A 22,409-nucleotide genomic window follows, 5' to 3' on the forward strand; every position below is an offset into this window, starting at 1 on the left:
GCTCCTAGCATTGCAGAGCGCACACAGAACCTAAACTGTGCACTTGAAAAATGGAATAGGCACGCTATGACTTAATTAGTGGTTTTATATGGCTCTAAACAAATCACATTCAGAAGCTCTCTTGCGTGCTTCTACTACGATTTGCCAAAGCTTGACACATGCAAGTGTGACATTTGCTAAGAATGTTTTAAACCGTGAATTGGAAATGGTAAGTCCAGTGAGAAAAACGTTTTTAAAGACACCTTGTATCCCCCTTTCCTAGCTTTTGATTATTCTGTGCGTTGTCCCTAATTTTCTTTACCCGTTAACTTATCTCTGAACTGCGTCCTTGTCACAGCAATCATTCGCACTGACAAACGGTAGCTCCTTAAATTTGAATCAAATTCCCATTCCAAAACGGCAGGTCATTTAAATTATCACTTCGCTAAATTTTTACACTTCTCGGTGAGACACAGCACAAACGTTTTGATCCTTAGATTCTAATCCTCTGGTACCTGTCTGTGTATTATCGTCCTCAGCTTGTTCCTCCTGAGCGGCTTTCCGTTTTGCCAACGCCCTTTCTCGGTTCAGACGAATGCGTTCTTCTTGTTCAGGCGTCAAAATAACCTGGGAGGAAAAGAGCAAGGAATGGATAAGTCTGGATTAATTTTAAAAGCTTACAAAGTAATTAAACTTGTGAAGAAAAGAAAGACAATGAATTCAGCGCTTACCATTCGATCTCTCGTCTCTATTTGCACACCAAATGTTTGAATCTGAGACGAAGCAAAAAGAATCATTCAACAGTCAAATTTAACATTAATGTACAACCTGGATACTCCGAGTTTATTCCTCTTCATCAAAGCTCTGATTTGCTTTTTTGTTGCTCTCTGCTTTTTTTACTATCTTTTACGACCAGTCACATGGGGGGGGGGGGGGGAGTGTGGGGAGGGAAGGGTGGGTCCATACACGCTCCATTAAGTCAGTACATCGATGTGATCTCATTTGACTTACAACACACAAGAAATATACTCACATTGTTAATGACAGGAGTAGCAGGTACTTGTGATAGTGATCCATCATCTTGAGATTCTATGAGTGCCAAAAATAGAATTTGTTTCTTAATTGAGACCAACACAGAGGGTCCAATATTTTTTTTAAATAACACCAAGAAGGGATTATTGTAATATTCACTCCAATTGGTGCAAGTATCTCAAGAAGGTCATTTATTCATTATTTTTGGATTATTGCCTGTAGATAACAACCTCTTACTAACCGAGCACATGAGCCATTAGCCTATCGTGACTGCCCAGACAGTACAGTGAAGACAGTACAAAAAAGACCAAGGGCTGATATTCCTCCATGCTTTCAACTTAAAATAATGACTTGATCTTAAGTCAAGAAAGATTGATTTTTTCCTTTTTAGTGATTCAAATGTTTTTAGCCTTGTAACTGAAATTATCTGTAAATCCTTGTACTACATGCAGACTTAACATGCCATCTACTGAAGAAGGGCTAAGCCTGAAACATTTAGCAAACCAGCTACTATTTGACAATTTAAGGAGCCTTCATACCAATGTTTTGTGGAAGTTCTGAATCAGATTTGACCTCATCCTCAACAGTGTCATCTTCACCTCGTCTGATTCTCTTAAGACAGTTCTAAAATGGAATTAATGTTATTTAGTAATATCTGTTAATAGCATTATTAACAGATCAAAGAATTGCCATCCTGGTTTGAATCAGACCAAGAAAACGAACTACAACCATGGACAAATTGTGTTGGAAAATGCCAAAACATAAATTCATAACCGTAATACCTAGAGAATAAGTGCCAGCACCCCTATTCCCCCTTCCAATGTTGGAAAGTGGTAACATGAAAACTTGTGTTAGATGAAAGTGTATAGTCAACATTGCACAGGGGTGGGGAAGGGCAAAATGCATATAAAATGAATTTTTCCAACCCTTGTGACCAAGGTTGTAGCTACCCACCATAACTAGTTTTTTTCAACTGGTTCACTTGCACCATAAATTTAAACTTTGTTCATTCATACATGTCGTCTTCACATAGATATTACAGGGCTTCAAGTGTCCCTATATTTCCTATATTTGTTAACTTTCCCTATACTTTCCTATTTAATTCAAAAACTCCCTATAATCCCTATAATTCTAGAATACGAAGGAAAAAAATATTACCTGACTAATTAACTTTTATTTTAGTGGATGTAATGACAGGCAGTGAATTTCTAGATTCTCGAAGACACTGTTCTTAAGGCATGCCAAAGGTCATGATGTTGCAAAGAAAACTGTGGACATGCTGGAAGATACGGGCTTCTAGTTACCCCCCTCAGGCTTGATATTGGGAGTCTGCCATCAGATGGACCAAATGTTAACAAAACAATTTGGACTGCCATCAACAAAGTACTCTTAGATGAAGGACTCCCTGGATTTCTGCCATTCATCCATGAACTGTATAAATGTATTTGTTGAAAGTTGAAAGACAAGTTCTTCCCAGATCATTTGGCTTTTCTACTGTTCATGGAGTGAAGGGCCACTTATTCATCTACTGCTCTATAGAATGTATGAGCCGCTGAAATTACTAATGGGTCACTTCTTGAAGAGCCAAGTTCTTAAAGACATTGAGGGGAAGCACCTGCAGAAGTCAGACAACCTACCGTCAAATTCAAAGATAGAAAGGGTGAAAATACTCGTTCTGCCCTGTCTAAGCTGACCACTGACCAACCAAAGCCTTCGGTTCGGGTAGCTCTCACAGGTATGAAACAGTTCTATGTGGAGACTACAAAGTATCTGATTGACGATTTACCAAATTATAGACCAGAAACTTGTAAGAGATGTTTTTTTCCTGCATCCATTTCTCAGAGATAGTGAGCATGGGGCGCAAGTTATTTGAAGACTAGCCATAATGATGCCAATGTCAGAAGAAGAAGTGGAACTAATTACACATGGATTGTGTACTAGGCCGGAGCTGTTGACAGAGATTGTACAGAACAAAGAGTAGATCATAATTACTGGTGGGCAAATGTCTTTCAAGAGAAAGTTCAAGTATTCTGCACTTCGGAAGCTTCTTCCCCCAACTCATGATAATGAAGATGTAGAACAGAGTCTTTCTGCAAATAAGAAGACAGTAGGGCCTCACTAAGGGATGTGAAAATAAATGGTCTGCATACAAAGATCAGTCAATCCATATGAAATTGAATGGATAGCCACACAATGGTTACATTACAAAGGATCTCTTCAAGCAACAAGAGGGGCATCCAGTGCGTGCAAAGTGTTTGGAAAAAAAGAACTGTTAAGGAAAAAGGCCATTCAAGATGGAGAGAAACAAAGGCTAAGAGATGCAGAGAACGAAAGACAACAGGAAGTACAGAAGCTGGAACAGATGAGACTATGATTGTTTGAGACAGGAAAAGAACTGATGAAGTCAGAAAAGCTGAAGGGAAGTGAGCTGCAAACAGCCAAAACAACATATGATAAGAAGAAGCAAACAAAAGATTCACACATTCCAAGCAATTAAGAACAAGAACTTCAGTGAAGTAGCCGTAGCTCAAGGGCTTCTTGAAGTTGCAAAAATGAAGATGGAAAATCCAATGAACCAACACAAACAGTGTTCAAATAAATAAATGGAAGTAGACAAGAACAAAAAGAGACTGTTAGAGGGCTAGCTGAAGGAAGAACAGAATGTTAAATGCATTGATGAGTAGCATGTTGAAATTTGAAGTTCACGAAAACCTGCACGAATAAAAGGATGAAATTGATGTTAGAAACTTTCTTGGCAAAAATCTCTTAAAAAAGCAGAATAAATATTTGTAGTTTTGTGAATTGTCTCTTGTAAGTGCTTCAAAATATCCCTATATTGTCCCTTTAATTATTTTCGAATCCCTATATTAACCGTATTATTGTTTAAAAAAGACCCTATATTTAACCCTTTATTTTTTCCGGGAGGCCACTTGAAGCCCTGATATTATCGCATAAGGTAAATTAAAGCCTTGTGAGCCCAACTTGTTCATAGCTCTCAGCATTTAACTCTGGTTTCTGTAGGATGAAATGCCTCGGAGAATTACTACAGCCCACTGCTGTGATGTTATGATGGGATGTTCTTACTTGCACAAGCTTTTTGTGACCGAGATTTTCTACTTGATCCACAACATCCGCAAATGGAAACTTGGGGAACAAACGATGCGCCCAGTATTCATAGCGCTGTACCAGCAGCTTCAGATCTGATGCCTAAAAGAAACACAATGATAGACGATACACTGTTTATATATTTTACTCTTCAGGTTTTATTTATCAGTTAGGAAATAAACCCATTGTGGTTCTACAAAAAAATAATTGTCAAGTCGACCTGCTAATGCTGCATTACAAGAATATATCAGTTGAATTACAGGAATCTTAACCTTACATTGTAAAGCACTTTAGCATATTGTATAATTTTAGCACTATATAAATCTATTATTATCATTATCATTATCATTATCATTGTCATTGTTATTGTTATTGTTATTGTTATTGTTATTGTTATTATTATTATTATTATTATTATTATTATTATTATTATTATTAAGCAACATCTTTAATAGGGGTTAACCCAACTCCTACCCATCTATATACTCCATGATATGACATGTTTACAGCATAAATAAACACGCAGTAAATCTTTATCCTTCCCTGGTGAAACTGTTTGAGAGATCTTCAGTAAGTATGAGGATCTTTTTGACAATCCTTTAAGATCTGTTATCATTAAGTAATTTTTTGAGGATCTTGCCAGATCCTTAAAAAAACTTTGTCTTTTGCAGGATTCAAGCAGATATATACAAGATCCTGCAGTATCCTCAAACAAATTTATTTCAAGATCCTGCAAAAGAAGGAATCCTTGAGAATCCTGAAGGATCTTTACTTAGATCTTTGTGCAAGCTCTGTACATGTCAGATCTGTAATGTTATGGCAAAGATCAGAAAGATAACCTTTTATCCCAGCTAACGAGTACAAGCACACGTGTATATTCTGTCTCTTCCTACTGCGCATGCTCAAAACCTGATATGTTTACATCTCCACCCTAAAAACTTTGCCGGGTGAAAGAAACAAACTTGGTCTCTAAATTGGAACCTAAATAACGCAAGTATTGTTCAAATTGAATCCAACGCAACAAAATTCTCACACGGCTAAGCCGAGTTGTTCTGATTAACAAAGTTTAAAGGTCCAGCCTTAATGGCTTCTTTACAACACGACCACTTCTGGTTGTCAGATGTTGGTCGGCACTTCCCTCACCAACTGTAGCTGGTTTCTGGGGTGTCTGGGGTAATCCTGGTGACGGGACTTGGTGAGATGTAAATGTAGGTGCACTGGGCTGTGGTGGATTGTCTTGGCTAGAGAGCAGTTGATCTTCAAGGCTTGGTGCTACTTGGCCTGACGGTTTTAACTGTATTCTGTTGCGCCTTAGTTCAGAACCACTGTTTGTCTCTACAATGTAGGATCTTGGCTGGTTCATTTGCTCTTTCAGTGTTGCCGGAGTCCAGGTCTTGGTTTTTGGTTGAAACACCGATACTGGTTGGCCTGGTACTAGCTTTTGTAGCTCACGTGTGGACTTGCCATCATGCTGCTGTTTCTGAACATCTTGGCGGTGCTGCAGCTGATCTTGGTGGCATTCTTTTGCTTGTGACCGTTGGAGTCGTCCACTGCTGGGTAGTTGTGTGCGATATTCTCTATTGTTCAGTAACTTGGCTGGTGATGGTAAGTTGCTATCGACAGGCGTGGCCCGGTATGACAAGAGCGCAAGATACGGGTCCTGTCCTGCAGCCTCGGACTTCCTTAGAAGGTTCTTTACGGTTTGTACCATCCTTTCTATGAATCCATTGCTCTTTGGATACACTGGTGAGCTAGTAATGTGATTGATACGCCATTGGTCACAGAACGCTGCAAATTCCTTGCTGCTGTATTGAGGGCCATTGTCAGATACCAGGGATTCTGGTATACCATGTTCTGCAAAGATTGATTTGAGGTGGTTGATTATTGCAGCAGATGTCATTGAGCTCAACTTTCTAACGATGGGGTATTTGCTGTAATGGTCTGCGACTAGTAAGTATTGAGCACCTCCATAGTCGAACAGATCGCATCCAAGCCTCTGCCATGGATAACTGGGTACATTGTGTGGATGCAATGTTTCTTTTGGTTGCTGTTTGGAAAACTGTGCACATGTTGGACAGTTCTCTGTCATCTGTTTGATGTCCCTTGATATGCCTGGCCAAAACAGGCTGTCCCTTGCTCTCAGGAGACACTTCTCTGTTCCCATATGTCCTTGGTGTATGATTTGTAACATCTGTGGGCGTAGCTTACTGGGAATTACGAGTTTGTGTCCCTTGAGAATGAGGCCATTTTCAACACTCAGGTCCTCTCTGAAGTTCCAGAACTCTTTCAGGTCTTGTGGGCACTCATTTGGATATTCTGGCCATCCATGATGCACGACATCTTTTAAGTGACTGAGTACAATGTCTTGATCAGTGTACTCTCGTACTTCATCTAGTTTGGCAGGGCTGGCTGGCAGTGTTCGAGAGATTGTGTCCAGTTCCACCACGGGGACTTCGTTGTCTTCTGCAGGGGGCTCCATGTGGCTAATCCTGGAAAGGGCGTCTGCTATCACGTTGCTTTTTCCTTAAATGTACCTGATCTCCACGTTGTATTTGGCCATTTTAAGTAGGAGCCTCTGAAGGCGTGGTGGTGCGCTCAATATGCTCTTCTTCCAGATGCTTTCGAGCGGCTTGTGGTCAGTTTCGATGACCACCTTCTTACCAAATACGTAATGGTTAAGCTTTTCAAGTGACCAACAGGCAGCGAGTAACTCTCGCTCTATGTTGCTGTATCGAGACTCCGTTTCAGTTAGTGATCGACTGGTATAGCACACTGGTTTGCCCTCTTGCATCAACACACATCCAATGCCTTTAAGGCTTGCATCAGACTGGATTAGGTTCTCCTTTTCTGGGTCGTAATAGGCTAGGACTGGTACTTCAGTGATTGCTTGTTTGAGGTTCTGGAATGCCCTTTGGTGTTCTGGTTGCCACACGAATGGTACATCTTTTTTCATCAGCTGTCGCACAGGTTCTGACACTTGGGCTAGAATGGGTGAGAACCTGTTCAGGTAGTTAATCGTGCCCAAAAAGCACTGCAGCTCTGTGAGGTTCTTCGGGGATGGCATATCACGGATTGCTTTGATTTTGGTTTCGCCAGGGCGGATCCCGTCGGGGGTCCATGTGAGCCCGAAGAAGGATGCTTCCTTCACTTTAAACTGGAATTTGTCCGGGTTAAATCTCACATTGTTCTCTCCTGCTGTGTCAAGGAGAGTTAGTATGTGCTGATCATGTTGTGCTTCGCCCGTGCCATAGACAAATGTGTCATCTGCAATACCGCTGAGCCCTTCAAGTCTGCCAAAGACCATATCCATTTTTTCTTGAAACACATCTCCACTGCACGTAAGGCCAAATGGAAGTCTTGTCCATCTATGCTTTCCCCATGGGGTGTTAAAGGTGCACAGCCTACTGCTTTCCTCATCAAGACTAACTTGCCAAAATCCACTGCGTGCATCAAGGATACTGAAGTGGGTGGAGCCGCTGACTTTCGGTATCACATCATCTATGGTTCACACATAGTAGGGGTTGCGCTTGATTGCTTTATTGAGATTCCGAGGGTCCAAGCACAGACGGATCGACCCGTTGGGTTTTATGGTGACCACAGCAGAGTTAACCCAAGGGGTATATTCATCTTGGACCTCAACCAGAATTCCAGATTCTTTTAACTGGTCTAGCTCTTCTATGTAGGCTTTCTGTAGTTGTACTGGGACCTGTCTTGGAGCATGCTGTACTGGGGGAATGTCAGGGTTAGTTTCGATGTGGTACGGGGGTCCTGGAAAGCAGCCAATTCCTGTAAAGACATCTTGATATTCTTCCAACAAATAGTCCTTTGTCAGTGGGAAGGGGTGTTGTTTGCCTCTGATGTCAAATAGTTTGACAGTATTTGCATTGGGCATGGGCTTTTCACTTTGTACAACATTCTGGGTGGTTGCATTTGTGCTGGCTGTGACTGGCCAGTTGAGCTTTAGGAGGTTCAGATCTTGTGCAGACATGTTACCAATTATGGCAGGGCCATCAACGTCAACAACTTCTGCTTGGATAACTCTGGGGTTGGAATTGTTAGGACCCTTCACATATATTTGGCAAGATCCAAGATTTGGGATCTCGGCTCCACCATAAGCAGTTAACTTCACTGTAGGTTGTTGTAAGCTTAGTGTCTCAGGCTTAGTTGCTTGTATAGGGACTTGGGTATAATGTTTGTTTCAGCACCTGAGTCTATCTTACAGAGTGCATTCGTTTGTTTTCCTTCTGGCTTCAGTGCCAAGGAGACTTCTAGCAGAGCCTTTTCTCTACAGGATACAACGTTTACACTCATGGCCAGGGGTGTTGCTTCAATTGGGCCCAGGAACACATAATCATCTAATGATTGGGTAGGCTCTGACTCAGGTATGGCATTGTTATTACTAGTAGCTTCAATCTCATGCACATCCTTCTTTTTAAGTTTTGAAAAGCATACCTTGGCAAGGTGTCCCACCTTTTGGCAGTAATGACACGTTGCATTTCTTGCTGGGCACTGTTCACGAGAGTGAGGGCCCCAACCACAATTCCTGTAGAGCTGTGTTTTTCCTGACTTGTTGCCTTTTGGGTTTTGCCTTGATCCACCGGCTACTGGGTTCAGCTGGTCGCTTTGGAATTGGTTTCTCCTGGTTGAGCTAACAGGGTGTACTGCTGACACTACTGGGTTCATTAGCTGAAGCTGCTTGTCTGCTGATTCGTCTGCTTTTGCCATTTCTCTAGCTTTACTAAATGTCAGAGCATTTCCTTCTTTGAAACACTCCTTTCTGACATGGTCTGAATTCATGCCGAGTACAAGGAAGTCTCTCAAGAATCGATCATGATGTTCCGATGGATAGTTGGCTTCTTTGACAAGGATTCTAAGCTTCGCAATAAATTCTTCTAACGATAGTGTACCTTGTCGAAGATTGTGTAGCTCCCAGGCGGCGATCAGCTCGTTTGAGTGAGGTTTCACGTAGTTTTCGAATTTCTTCCAGTAGTTTTCCAGTTTCTTTTGTTCGTCTGCCGAGAGGCCCCAGCTGTTGAACAGCTCCAAGCCGTGCTCACCGGCCCAGTAAAGCAGGTGCTTACACTGAATTTCTTCGTCAATTTTGGCCATCGGGCCCATAAAGAGCAGTTCACAGCGTTGTTTCCACATTTTGAAGCGTGAGTATAGGTTTTCATCCGTGCTCCAGTCCATGGTTGGACCCTTGTCAATGAATGAGGCGCTGGCGGCCATGTTGTTTTCTTGAATCGATCGTACACGTGTCGTTCGGAAATTACTTCACTCTTCCACCTTCTCCAGTGTATCGAGCTAAATGGTATGTTTGGTTACTTCACAATCCCACTCCTGACACCATGTAATGTTATGGCAAAGATCAGAAAGATAACTTTTTATCCCAGCTAACGAGTACAAGCACACATGTATATTGTCTCTTCCTACTGCGCATGCTCAAAACCTGATATGTTTACAAGATCAAGGATTGTTAAACACAGTTCTGATATGCTTTAAGGACCTCATTGTGTAGGATCATTTGGAGGTCTTTGAATATCAAAAAGATTTTGTAAGGGTTTTCTACAGGATTATTCACTATGTCTGACAATTTGACACTTAGTTACCTCATGGCCTTTTCCTTTAAACTTGATGTCATCACAAAGGTGGCGTAGAGCTGGAATACCTCGATCACCACACAACCTAAAGTTTAAATTTTTCTAGTTATTAACCAACCTCAGATGTGACAAATTCAGTAGGAATAAGCAAAAAACTCATACGATGCGTGACACTGCCGAAAAGTTGTATATAAGGCTCAAAATGCTCTGAAGTGTCAAATTTGTTCTGATAAACTAAACATTTTGGGCTTAGCCCTTCTTCAATAGGTGGATTTAGCCATGCCATACAAAAAACTGTACGCGTACACACGCGCAGAAAGCGCGCACATGAAATACAAAGTAAACAAATAGGAAAACCATTGTTTTAGCGTGCATAAGTGTAATACACGCTAGACCCACAGTGACAAGAAATTTAAGTTAATGCTCCGTGGGTCTAGTGCGTATTACACTAATGCGCGCTAAAACAAAGGTTTTCCTATTTATTTACTTTGTACTTCACGCGCGCGTTTTCCATGCATGCGTACGCTACAGTTTTTTGTGTAGCATGGCTAAATCCACCGACTGAAGAAGGGTTAAGCCCGAAACGTTTAGTTTATCAGAACAAATTTGACACTTTTCAGAAAATTTTGAGCCTTTCATACAACTCAGATGTGACAACCTACTAAAATAGTAAAGCAAACAGATCTTTTAGAACCAATACCTTCCCAGGCAAGCCCTGGATATGTCTGTGGAGAAATTATAAGGAGTGATCCCTATAGCAGCAATACTACCGTGATTGGTTAGTGAATTGGTTCATATGGTGGGAAAATCAGTTTGATTTAACTTGTCCCCTCAATAATTTTTCAGACCATTTTGACACCAGAATTTTTTCTGGATTAATGGGTAGTAAAAGAGGAAGAAGTAAAGAAATACAAAATCTAGCTTAAAATAATTATGATTATTATATGGAGAAGAGTGTTTTACTGGGAACTAAACCACTCGTAGATTCCATATGCCACTTCATCCGGGACCCGAGTGGCGTATTTTCCGTATGTCACCTTTGTGAGTGTCGTATCATTCAATGACGTCACGATTCCCACCTTTTGCTTTTGTTGAATTGGTTTCAATATTTAGTCTCCATATAATAAAAAGAACATTACATGTTGGCTCGAAGATATGAATTTTATGTTCTCGTGGCAAGAACAATATCTCACGAGTGAGCAAAGCGAACTCGTGAGATATTGTTCTTGCCACGAGAACATAAAATTCATATCTTCTCGCCACCGTGTAATATCCTCTATATATGCTCAGTTTTATTACTCAGAAATATTGAATAATGATATTTGTTACAGAAGAATAAATGATGAACAATAATATTATTATGCATTATGGGGCAATTTTCAAAGTAGATGTTCATTTCACCTTTCATGCAAGTCTGGAGAGGCTATTAAGCTGAACAGACCATAGATCCAAATGATCTGTGATTTTAAACAAGGTGCAAAGCACACATGGTCCACAAACATGGTGCTTGGTCGCAGTGTCTGATCATAATATAAAATCAATCGGACAATATCTGTAATTTGGTCAGACAATGTGCCTGTGGCAAATGGATTTTCCAGTCAGGGTAGTGGATTCCCTCAATTGCTTGTTTGATGTGCAAGTGAAATTTGTTTGGAAATTTTCTTTTCAAGCTTCAAATTAACAAAAAAAAACAACAACTGTAAGGTATGAAATTATTAGATTAATTTAATTTTAAAGTAACTGATCATGCTAGTAATAATGTTTTCTTTGGGGGGAGGGGATAGTGACATGGACTTTCAGGCTAGTACTGTTCATCATAGTTCCAGCTTGCCTGAAAGAAAAGCAGATCATGTGTGCTTGAGGCATCTGTCAGTCGAGTATTGGCCAATACTGTCGCCCGATATATTGACCGACAGTCGGTTGACATATCGCCCAATACGTGGTCGATATGTTGACCGAGAGTTGGCCGAGTGTTGGTGGACATGTTACTCAAGTTAATAGACCGTCAGTCGACACTTTTGTTCGGTATGTCAGTCGACATTCAGCCGACACCTCGACCAACATGTTGCTATCAACAGTTGCTGGTGTATCGGTCGACTGTCAGTGGTATCTGTGTATTGTTAACCGTTGTTTTGCTGAAATAGCAGCTGTCTCCTTACCCACAAGAGATGCGAAAGAAGAGACTTTATAGCCTATGCTCATATGGTGATAGAGCGAGGATGCAGCTCAAACTGCTATCACTTTGAATCCATATCTAATGCAACTTGAGGTCTCGACAAGCATAGCTGGGAGATAGGAGAATGTTGCCGGTATGAAAAGTCAAAAATGGATGAGGGCTGCCAAAAGACCCTCTCAAAGGGATGCCGAAAGACCCTCTCAAAGGGATAGAGAAGATTATTCAATATTTGAGCAGAGAAGAGAGAAGTCAGCAACAAGAGCTGACCAAAGGAGCGTAGTGTTGCTCAAGTGTCAGTGAAGTATTGGCCAAGTGTCGGCTGAGTGCCGGTGAAGTATCAGCCAAGTGTCAGCCAACATGTGTGTCCGTTGATGTTGGTCGATATGTCGGCTGAATGTCAGTCGACACTTTGACCGAGTATCGGTTGATATATCGGCTGAGTGTCGGTCAACATATCAGCCAATAGTATCAACCAATACTCGGCCAACAGATGCCTTGAGTATACATGATCCAGAAAAGCTTGCAGTCATGGATAAAGTACCCCCAAAAACTGATCATAGAAAATGATAGATGTACCAATGGGTCTAGATTCAATATCAAACTGTGTTGCAGAGCATATTTTTACGATTTGTTCTTGTACACACAGCTTAACTGTATAGCGAATGACATCTGTCAATTAACAGACAGGAGGCCATAAGTACTGTATTTTAAATTGTAAGGTAGATGATGCAAGTATATTTTCTCCTTACAATATCAAGTCACCCCCAAACAGACAGGTGACGAGACTAAAAAGCTTTATCAACTAGAAAATACCACCTTGATTTATTATTAAATTCTCAAACGGCGAGTAGAATTCGCATATCGATGGAGTTTACCTCGAACACAAAGTTCACTCGCTATTAAACTTATGTGTGTCAAAAGCCGACTCGATCGATCGAAGTAAGCTTACCAGTTCTTGGCACTTTCATAATTTTTCCTGTTTTTACTTTAAATGCCTTAGTCATCAAACAGGTTCAAAGATTCTCACCTCACTTCATCTAGTTTTGGTCTTGGTGATCTCTTAACTTTTCGTTTCTTGTTCGACTCCTTGTCTCCATCGCCTGCATCCTGACCTCCTTGCACCGTTTCGCCATCTTGGTTTGTGCCGTCTTCCTCACGTTGAGGCGATAGAGGCGGCAGGGGCGGTGGAAGATTGAAAGGATCATCGTCATCGAAAAGAGCAAGATCATCCCTTGAAGTATCATCGGCAACATTTGTAATCACATGCCGGGACGACATTTTTCGCTTGTAGAACGATCGATCGCCTTCCTTGGCTCGTTTCCCGCCAAAATTTTTAGTCCGCTGACCACATCCGTTTCTCAAAACTATATAGGGCCGCACAGTGTGCACAAAAATGGTGGGGCATGATCATGTCGATTATGTGGCTATATAAGAAGCCACGTTTACAGTCAACTCTCTCTAAGACGGACACCATAGGGACCGGCCTCAGCTGTCCGTCTTAGAAAGGTGTCCGGCTTGTAGAGAGTCGACGTTATATGACCCCAGGAATTTTAACATAATAATGCTGAACCTGTGCACAGTGAATACACGTCTGTTTTTAAAAAGTTTGTTTTAAGTTATTCGGCTTGAACGAAACCTACAAACTGGAACAAAAACATAGTTATAAAATTTAATCTCTTGTCATATGACAATCAATAGTTAACAGGTTAAATAGAGTCCAAACAGTAAAGAGAAAAGAGTCACGTACTTGGTAATTTAAGAATTTTTCTTCCCTAAATCGTAATTTGCGGTCACATTCAGCACCTCACAAGTGTCCGTTGTCCGTCTTATAGAGAGTTTGGTTATAGTAAAATAACTGACAAACGGCCGGGACCAGCACGAGGTGTCCGTCTTATAGAGGTGTCCGTCTTATAGAGAAGTCCGTTAAGAGAAAGTTGACTGTATCTCTTGGGACTTGTTCGAAGACGCGTATTTTTATGAGGTGAAGGGTTAACTGACGAATCGCTCATTTTGGTTTTCAATACGAACCCAGAATCTATTGCTATGTGTGGCTTCCATTTCATCGCTAAATACAAGCTTATGATAAAACTAAAGTTGAAATTCTAACTTATAGTCGGTTGAAAACAGGTTATTGAGCAACTCATTTATAAGATGTAAAAAGCAATTTATTTCAGTCGCTCTCTGATAAAACAAGAACGTACAAAGAAGAAAAAGCCCAAACCACCTTAAAGAATACTATCGAGAAATTTTGATGAAAAGTGGTAAATTTTACTACACTGTTATATCAACAGCCAGCCTTTGCTGGCTTTTAACATTTATTTGATTAACTATCTACTATTTCTTGATTTAAATGAGGCAAAAAAATCTCAAAGTTTTAACTTCTAGGTGTTTTCATTAAAAGGTCTTAAAATGACGTGAGGCTCACACTCATTTTAATTTTCCTGTACTATGCTGACTTCAATGTATTTAAAGCCTATTTTGTCAGATTTTTCATCGATATAAATCTCCAGGAACAAGCCATTATGTGGATTCAGCTTGTGTTGGAAGATCATTTCCCTGCTAAAACCACCATCCAGAGAAATAAAACAAGTTCCCCACCGGTCAGACAGGCTCAACAAGGTCTCGGTCCTTCCCGGATACTTAGACTCGGAAGGCTTCAGCAACTCGGAATCCTGGCGGCGATCGGCTCCCATAGTTTTACCACTGGATCCTTCAATACCGAGACAAGGAGCTCCAGTATTGTGGTTGTTCTTGTCACGAATCAACGCACCAATGAAGTGATGGCCGTCTGAGATCACGTATGAAGGGTCACTCTCTCCTTGGCCGATATCTGTGACAGTTCCGATCGACATCTTAACTACAATTTTCGCATCAGAGTCAATGGTTCCTGGTGGAATTAGTGGTATCTGTACCAGGCGAGCGTAGTTTTCTGAGGTGTCGGCAAAGGTTAGTTTTGTGGCAGTGACGAAGTGATGGTGGTGTACAAAACTAGCCGCTTTCAGTAGCTTCATTGGTGTAAACACTTGGTAATACTAAAGTCGCGCCTGCAAACCATATAACAAAATCGAGCGGTTTAACATTAAAATTACTTGCAGGCAGAGCAGGAGTTACCCTCGTTAAGGTGGTCGAACACAGTTTTCGCGCGCACTTTTGCTGATGCAATTCAGCGCGCGCACAAGGATTGCAAAAAACAAACATGCCGTCAATAGAGCGACAATTTTATTTACTCAACACCCGCAGTATCTGCGCTATTTTTCTCTATAACTGAACGCAGTGTATTGATGGCTTTAGTCTTTTATTACAAAGATGTGTTAGAAAAGGTAACGATGCGAAAAACCCAGAAATTCTCAGCTTTTTATTTCTCACCTAAAGAACCCAGTTAAATGCAGCGCATGCGTGGTAAGTCAAAAAATTGCGATTGAATGAAAATACGCCTATTTCTCGAGAACCACTCATTAGAATTTCACGAAATTTGGCGCGAAAATACTTTAGGAAATAAGTAACTGGAGTATTGAAAATAACTGAACTTTAACAAAGAAAATTCTAGATATTCCAATGAACCTTCAACAAGGGATAATTAAAGATCTCTCTGTTAAATTATTAGCAAAATGGTGTTAACTTGTGAGAATCGTTACAAGCTTGTTGCATGCAAATTATAAAGAAAATATAATGACTAGATTTTCTGCAAATAAACAAAACCGATTTTAAAGGCTGTTTATATTAATTCATGTTGCCATGACATCACAAAACCAAAGTTTGTGTTGTTAACTTGCTTGCTGCCATTTTTGGCGACCGAGGGATCAAGGGTTTTAGAGAAAAAGGTGAATGAAACACAGGTATCAAAAACTGTGTTCAGCCACCTCATAGTGATTCCTTAGTTCTGCATTGCGCATCCCTACTGCGCACGATTTTCGCGTCATTAGCGCGCGCACATGAGCGCGTGCGCGTACAGAACGTAAGAGATTTCCCTCAAACTAAGCTCGATAGCGAAATAAATGCTCCTTTTCTCTTCAACGAGCAGGGTGACCCCCACTTTTTATTTCGTAATTTCAATGAGAATGATATCCTCAATAACTGAGACAAAAATAGCAGAAATCTATGGCTACTTTTTTGGCAAATGAAATAAATACTACAGAGGGAGACATAATGGGCCCAAGAGCGCATGTCCAAATTATGTTTCCGTATTTGTCAGCATTGTGGCGTGAAAACAAGCACGGTGACCCCCTCTTTTTATTATGTTTTTAATATCTTCTTGTCCTGTAACAAAAGCATACCAAGTTTCATTGGAAATCTATGACGGGTTCTTTTACTAGGGAATCACCTTAAGCGACTTTCAGATTTTTTGTCTAGAATTATTTTTTATTCACTTCAAAGTAATTGACCTTCCAGGTACTCATCAAACGAAGTCTCGAAAAGCCATTTGTCTATTTTAATTTGAATTGCAGAAAAGGATACCGGGTTGGAGAAAATTTCAAGTTAGGATTTGGCTAAATCACTTAATATAACGTCTAACCATTTTCTGTGAAGTATTTTGAGATACTCGGAAAAAACTGTAGCGAAAAAGAGGATTCCAGACACAACTCAAAATGAGATGCAGGATTGAAACAAACCGAGCCTTTACATTCTTGGATGATATGTAAAAGACAAGACCATGGTTTGGAGTCCTATCCACCCTAAAAGTCACACTACTCACCCACCCGTCTCGTCAGGGTCAGAGGACGAATCCTTTAGAGGAGCAGGAACATGTAACTTTGCATGTCTTCGCGTAGAAGAGATGAAGACTGCGCCGCCAAACTCCTTCCAGTGCAAGGCTGTTACTCTTTTACACCGTGTATAACTTGTTATCATTTTATGACTATGCCGAACTATGCTAAAAATTATAAAAGAATAGAAGAAGACGAAATCCTGGTCTTTACATAGAGTTCACGTGACTCAATTGTCTATTTCTTTAGGTTTGATTAATGCCTATCTTTGAAAACGAGAATAAAATATTTACCTGTGGGTCAGCTATAGCACTGTGAATCGTTAGCATAGTGAACAATACAACGGCAGCTCGTAACATGTTGTCTGTGATGGGAGATGAATCTCGCACAGGTCTGGACAGATGACCAACAGAATATTCACAAGGAAAGTAATTTGATGCCAAAAATTGAATCATGATGTCAGGAAACTGTTTGCTTTAATAGGTGTCATGATGTCAGGTATATAAAAGAATTCACACTAATATAGACGGCGGAAAGTGTATAAAGCAGGGAAAATGATTTCTCAGCTGTATTTGCATTTAAAACAATTGCAACGAAGCCTGGCAAAAAAAAAAGATTGCCAAATAAAAGTAGAAAAGCGAGAAAACTACTAGGTCATTCGAGCGGCAACTGCGAATGCAACATGGATGCCGGCTGCAGGATCTATCTTTGCCCAAATACTACTAGCTACTACTAGCTACTACTACACCAGTAAGCAGGTTGCAGGAAAACTTTGGGGATGAGTTAAGATATGAATCAGTTACTTAGCAACATCGCCGGATATTGTGGGTTTGGTCGCCTCGTAGATGGGATAAAAACCAAAAAAAGAGCCTTGGATGTAAAATAGAAGTAGGTGAGAGCCCATAAACTAACCTTTCTCGCGTGTAACAAGGAATTTGTGATTAGGATTGGATAGCCTGCGTAGCAGGCGTATAAAGGGGAGGGGGTGGGAGAGGAGGAAGAGAATTCCCCTCCCCCTCCCCCTCCCCCCTCTCCTCCGTTTTTTTTTTTCCCGAATTCTCTTCCTCCTCCTCCACCCCTTCCCCTTTATACGCCTGCTACGTAGGCTAGGCTAAGGATTGGAAAAGGGCTAAACTCTAGGCCATAAAATAAGGAAAGAAAAAATGAAGTGAGCAATTGTTGTTTGGCGTCTTGTGAACAATCACTTTTAATCAGCAGAAACTACAGAGCTCTTGACAGTGATAGGTAGACATTTGTTTTGAGTCAGCTGTAATATATAGATTTAGGCCAGCCTAAAAGCGTAGCTCCTGGGCCGCGTTGTTCAGAGCCAAATAACCCAGGAGAAGGTAGAATTTTGATTTCAGTTTTGTAGCTTTGCGGCGCGGTTTTCTGTATATTGTTTGGCCTTCTGTTTTGAGTTTTAATAATCACTATATACACAAACCAAAGCAGCCAAAAAACATTTGTATAGAAAAAAAAGTTATAATTCGGTTAACTTTTAATCCTTGGTTAGCGTTAACCGGCTTCCGAACTGCCCTGTTTTCAACAAGTTAACCTTAGATGTGCCCGCGATCCAATCGAAAACCAGCACTTGGTCAGCGGTCAACTTTAAAAAAACACGCGACCTCGATAAGCTGTAAACTTGAGCCCGTGATATGGTCACGTGATACTGGTCAGCGGATACCTTGTTTTGACAGGTGTCAATTGATCATAACATGGATGTCCAATATCAAAGAAGTACACGGTAAACCAAGACTGCATGTCTCTGTCAACCTATTATTTGGAGTATGGCGGCCATGTTGCGCGACTCCGTCGTCGTCGTCGTCGTCGTCGTCGCCGTCGTGCGTACGCGCCCACGAGCAATACCGCTAGCCATGATGACCATGAGAAAATCAACTCATGGGTTTCCTTTCCTCTCCTATATGAGTATGGGGCTCCGCTTGGCGGCCCTTCGGGCCCCCGGAGCTCCGCTATAAGAGACTAGTTCTCTTGCAGGATGCTCAGCTCAATGTACTTGATGCCTTCTTTCTCTTGTGCGTCGTCGCCATAAATCTCCAGAAATAGGCCGTTGTTGGGATTCAACTTGTACTGGTAAACCATTTCCCTGCTGAAACCGCCGTCTAGCGGGACGAAACAGGTTCCCCACCGGTCAGACAGGCTTAACTGGATCTCGAATCTTCCTGGGTAATAAGACTCGGATGGCTTTGGGAGTCCCGCATCAGTATGACGAGTCATGGTATTCCCGCTGGGTCCTTCTATGCCAAGACAGGGGGCTGAAGATGGGTAGTTGTTCTTATCAATTGTCAGCATGCCCACAAAGCGACGGCCATCTGAAATAACAAATGAGGGATCGCTTTCTCCATGGCCAAACTTCGTTTCCAAGCCAACCGCCATCTTCACGACAAGTTTCGCATTTTGATCGATGACCCCAAGCGGAATCAGTGGAACAATCATCAGTCGATAGTAGTTGCTTGGAGCACTGAGGAATGTGAGTACTCGAGGAGTCAGGGTATTGTGGTTATGGATGAAGGTAGCAGCCTCAGCAAGCTTCGTAGGTGTGAAGAATTTGTAAAACACAAGCTGTACGTACAAAATAGACGACAAAACTGAATTAGTTTGCTGCTTAGTAAGTAAAACAAAAATGATGACAGGGCGTTAAGTGAGTCCAGTCTAAAAAAGTGCAAATCCTAACTAAACGAGGCGGCAAAGGTTAATTTTGTGGAAGTGACGGAGTGATGGTGGTGCACAAAGCTGGTATTGGAGTAAACACTTGGGAATATCAAAAAGATATTTTTGTGTGTTTTAATTTGGATAACAGAAAAGGGTACCAGGAATCCAAAATTCTCACTTTAGGATTTGACTAAATTATTTAATGTAGCTTGTAACCATTTTCTGTGAAGTATTTTGAGATACTCAGAAAGAATCGTAGCTCGGTAAATGCAAGATACTGACAACTCAGCAAAGATACTCAGAATTGAACGGAACATACTGAGCCTCTACATTCTCAGACGATGTGTTTAATAAGGAGAAGCTACAGCCACGCTCCTTCATGCAGACTGCGCCAGAAACTCCTTCCAGTGCAAGACTGTTATTCTTTTGCACTGTGTATAATACGCTATCACTTTATGACTATGCCGAACTGTGCCAAAAATAATGAAGGAATAGAATAAGTCGAAATGCTGCTCCTTCTGAAACGCAACTCAATTACCTATTTTTCAGTTTTGGTTTGTTTATGCCTATCTTTGAAAACAGCAATAATATATTCACCTGTGGGTCAGCTACAGCACTGTGAATCGTCAGCATAATGAAGAATACAACGGCAGCTCGCATCATGTTGTCGACGATAAGAGATGAATCTTGCACAAATGACCGACAGAATATAGGAAAGTAATCTGACGCCAGACATTTTATCATGATGTCACGAAACTGTTTGCTTAGGTGACACTGATGTGTATATAAAAGAATTCGCCCTTATATCGACAGCGGCAAGTGTATAAAGCGAGGACAAGATTCTCTCAGCTGTATTTGTAATTGAAACAATTTCAACGAAGGCTGACAAAAAAAAATTGCAAGATAAAAGTAGAAAAGTGACATACATTAGTCTTTCAAGCGCCAACCGCGAATGCAACGAGCTGGGATAGAATACGAAAAAGGCCTTAGATAGAAACAAAATAGAAGTACCTTATTATAGGAAATTAGCAATGTGTTTAATAACGCGATTTTAAAAATCTTAACTTTTCACTGTTAATTCAAATCACATTATTTTACATCATTGTTGTTTTACAGCACCTTTTATTTCAATGACAAAACCTCATCTGCTTATAGTTCCATTATCATTTGCTCAGAGTCACTATCTGACAGTTCTTCTTTAAGAATTAAGTTCAAAATGTCTTCTCACTGGTCTTAAAAGCTTCTTCAGCCTTCTTCTTAAAATTTCCATGGTGCGTTCGTCCTCCCACTGGATGGTCACCTTTCAGTATTGGGATTTCCAAGCCGCCTTGAACCAGTGGAGACGGTTTGCATTTTATAGATTTCGCCTCGCCCCTTATGTCAGCTCCTCTCTTCAATGAATACCGGGGGAAGGAATACCAGAAATATTGGCTCAGTTCTATGAAATATGCCCAACAGTGGAAGAGAATGGCGTTCCTGGCAGAATTGTTTGTCCAGAGACTGCAAACCGGTCGTCAGGACGGTTATTATCTTTTTCTTGCTCAAACGTGAGTTTTAGCTTCAGGAAAGGCTTTCAGCTTGTCGAGACACGCGATAATTAACCTCTTAAACTAGTGACGAATTTCAAAGCGTTTCACACGCCATAACAGCGCTTTCTATGGAAATGAACACAGAAGTGGTTTGAACCAGTTTGCAGTGTGCTCACCGCTCGCGTTAATTTGATATATGTAAACCTAACTTTTGGAAAATTCGCGTTAATTTTTTGTAACGTAAATTTTCTTCGCGTGGTCAACGTGCATCGTTAATTTCTTATAACAAGGTAGGCGTAAAAAAGAGACTATGATCTATTGGCGGAAACTACGCGTCGACGCAAGAGGAAAGGAAACAATAAACGACGAAAGAACAATCACATTATCGCAAAAAGATCACGAGAATCTCTCAAAGCTACAACCCCAAATTAGAGAAATTGAGAAGAAAAGGCAGATTGAAGAGAAAAAAAAAAAAAGAAAGCAGGCTCTAGGAAAGAAAGGCGGGTGATCCTGAAGATATGACTGTTGCAATTCTTCGCGAAATTTTAACCGACTCAGGAGTACCCTTAAAACATCTGATAAAAAACAAGTTCTTATAAACAAAGTCCTCGAGCGAAGAAGTAAACGACAAAATCTTACTGAATCTACTGACGTCGACTTTTGCTCGTAAGCGACTATAACACAGAAAGTCACAGAACAGGGAACATCGAGCGAAGCAGACAGACTGGGAAACGACTTAGCAGATGTTTCTACGAAACTGTTTGCTTTAATAGGTGACTCTGATGTCAGGTTTACAAAAGAATTCACACTATTGACGGCGGAAAGTGTATAAAGCAACTGAAGGAAAATAATTTTTCAGCTGTATTTGCAATTAAAACAAATGCAACGAAGCCTGGCAAAAAAGATTGCCAAATAAAAGTAGCGAAGAGAACTAGGTAATGCTAGCGTCAACCGCAAATGCAACTGTATCACCCATAAATGTAATTAAAACCATAAATGTAATAAAAATTGACCATAAATGTAATACTGACCATAAATGTAACAACTTTTAACCACAAATGTAATAAATCCACTTACCATAAATGTAATGCGGCTTAACCATAAATGTAATAAACTGAACAAGCATAAATGTAATACGGCTTAACCATAAATGTAATAAACTGTCTATTACCTCTGAGCCAAGGGGCCACAAACCCTGGCATTGTCTTATTTCGTACAGGCAGGACAGGGACTCCGAAAATCAAATTGGAGGACTCGTTGCTCCAGCATCGTTTTGGCCCAGAGACCAAAACCCGAGAGGGCATCGTTAATGTCCGTGCACACACTTAGAAATCATGAAGTCTTTATACTAGAAGAGATCTCGAATCGTCCAAAATAAGTGCGCTTGAGGTGTTTGCAAGTGAAAACATTTTGAGACTTTCTGGCTTCGAAAAGAAGAGAAGAGGTAGAAATCCACACAAACGTTACCTTACAGAGATTAAGCCTGTTTTAATTTTAAATTTCTTTACCAGAAATCGAGAGAAATCATGCAATCCGTGTCCGTTAGCAAAGGTACTTCAAGCCATTTTAGCGGGAGGTAGGGAATGGTTCCGTTTTGTACCCAGTCAATCACTTA

The 22,409-nt window shown here is 40.8% G+C and overlaps 3 protein-coding genes across 3 annotated transcripts in view; all 3 read right to left on the bottom strand.

The window, feature by feature from the left end:
• The window catches only part of LOC110044442 (uncharacterized), a 16,804-nt gene extending 2,838 nt beyond the window's left edge, over nucleotides 1-13,966 (bottom strand). Inside the window, exons 1-7 of the mRNA XM_089295092.1 lie at nucleotides 12,920-13,966; nucleotides 9,726-9,801; nucleotides 4,096-4,218; nucleotides 1,551-1,635; nucleotides 1,013-1,068; nucleotides 711-752; nucleotides 495-606 (exon numbers count right to left, since the gene is read on the bottom strand). Coding sequence (XP_089151218.1) covers nucleotides 495-606; nucleotides 711-752; nucleotides 1,013-1,068; nucleotides 1,551-1,635; nucleotides 4,096-4,218; nucleotides 9,726-9,801; nucleotides 12,920-13,170 — 745 coding nt within the window. The 5' untranslated portion in view covers nucleotides 13,171-13,966. The remainder of the gene's footprint in view (nucleotides 1-494; nucleotides 607-710; nucleotides 753-1,012; nucleotides 1,069-1,550; nucleotides 1,636-4,095; nucleotides 4,219-9,725; nucleotides 9,802-12,919) is intronic.
• Nucleotides 13,967-14,035: 69 nt separating this feature from the next.
• Nucleotides 14,036-17,221, bottom strand: LOC110066653 (uncharacterized). Its single transcript, XM_089295093.1, has 2 exons — nucleotides 16,889-17,221; nucleotides 14,036-14,936 (listed from the first exon to the last, which is right to left on the bottom strand). Exon 2 carries the CDS (start codon nucleotides 14,901-14,903, stop codon nucleotides 14,325-14,327), a length of 579 nt encoding a protein of 192 aa, XP_089151219.1. The 5' UTR covers nucleotides 14,904-14,936; nucleotides 16,889-17,221; the 3' UTR covers nucleotides 14,036-14,324.
• A 1,351-nt stretch (nucleotides 17,222-18,572) lies between these two features.
• Nucleotides 18,573-20,009, bottom strand: LOC149108464 (uncharacterized). The gene is made up of 2 exons (XM_089295280.1): nucleotides 19,863-20,009; nucleotides 18,573-19,250 (listed from the first exon to the last, which is right to left on the bottom strand). Exons 1-2 carry the CDS (start codon nucleotides 20,007-20,009, stop codon nucleotides 18,576-18,578), a joined length of 822 nt encoding a protein of 273 aa, XP_089151406.1. The 3' UTR covers nucleotides 18,573-18,575.
• Between the last annotated feature and the right edge of the window lie 2,400 nt (nucleotides 20,010-22,409).

Source organism: Orbicella faveolata, unplaced genomic scaffold (assembly GCF_042242905.1).
Source record: "Orbicella faveolata isolate gen_17 unplaced genomic scaffold, um_ofav_v1 contig_26, whole genome shotgun sequence".
Classification (NCBI taxonomy): domain Eukaryota; kingdom Metazoa; phylum Cnidaria; class Anthozoa; order Scleractinia; family Merulinidae; genus Orbicella; species Orbicella faveolata.

Bases quoted from the DNA above. Each gene is read 5' to 3' on its own strand.
- LOC110066653 (XM_089295093.1), bottom strand. From the start codon at position 14,903: ATGAAGCTACTGAAAGCGGCTAGTTTTGTACACCACCATCACTTCGTC.
- LOC149108464 (XM_089295280.1), bottom strand. From the start codon at position 20,009: ATGATAAAATGTCTGGCGTCAGATTACTTTCCTATATTCTGTCGGTCA. The intron at 19,251-19,862 runs GTGAATATATTA...GGACTCACTTAA, and splicing joins GTGCTGTAGCTGACCCACAG to CGCCCTGTCATCATTTTTGT.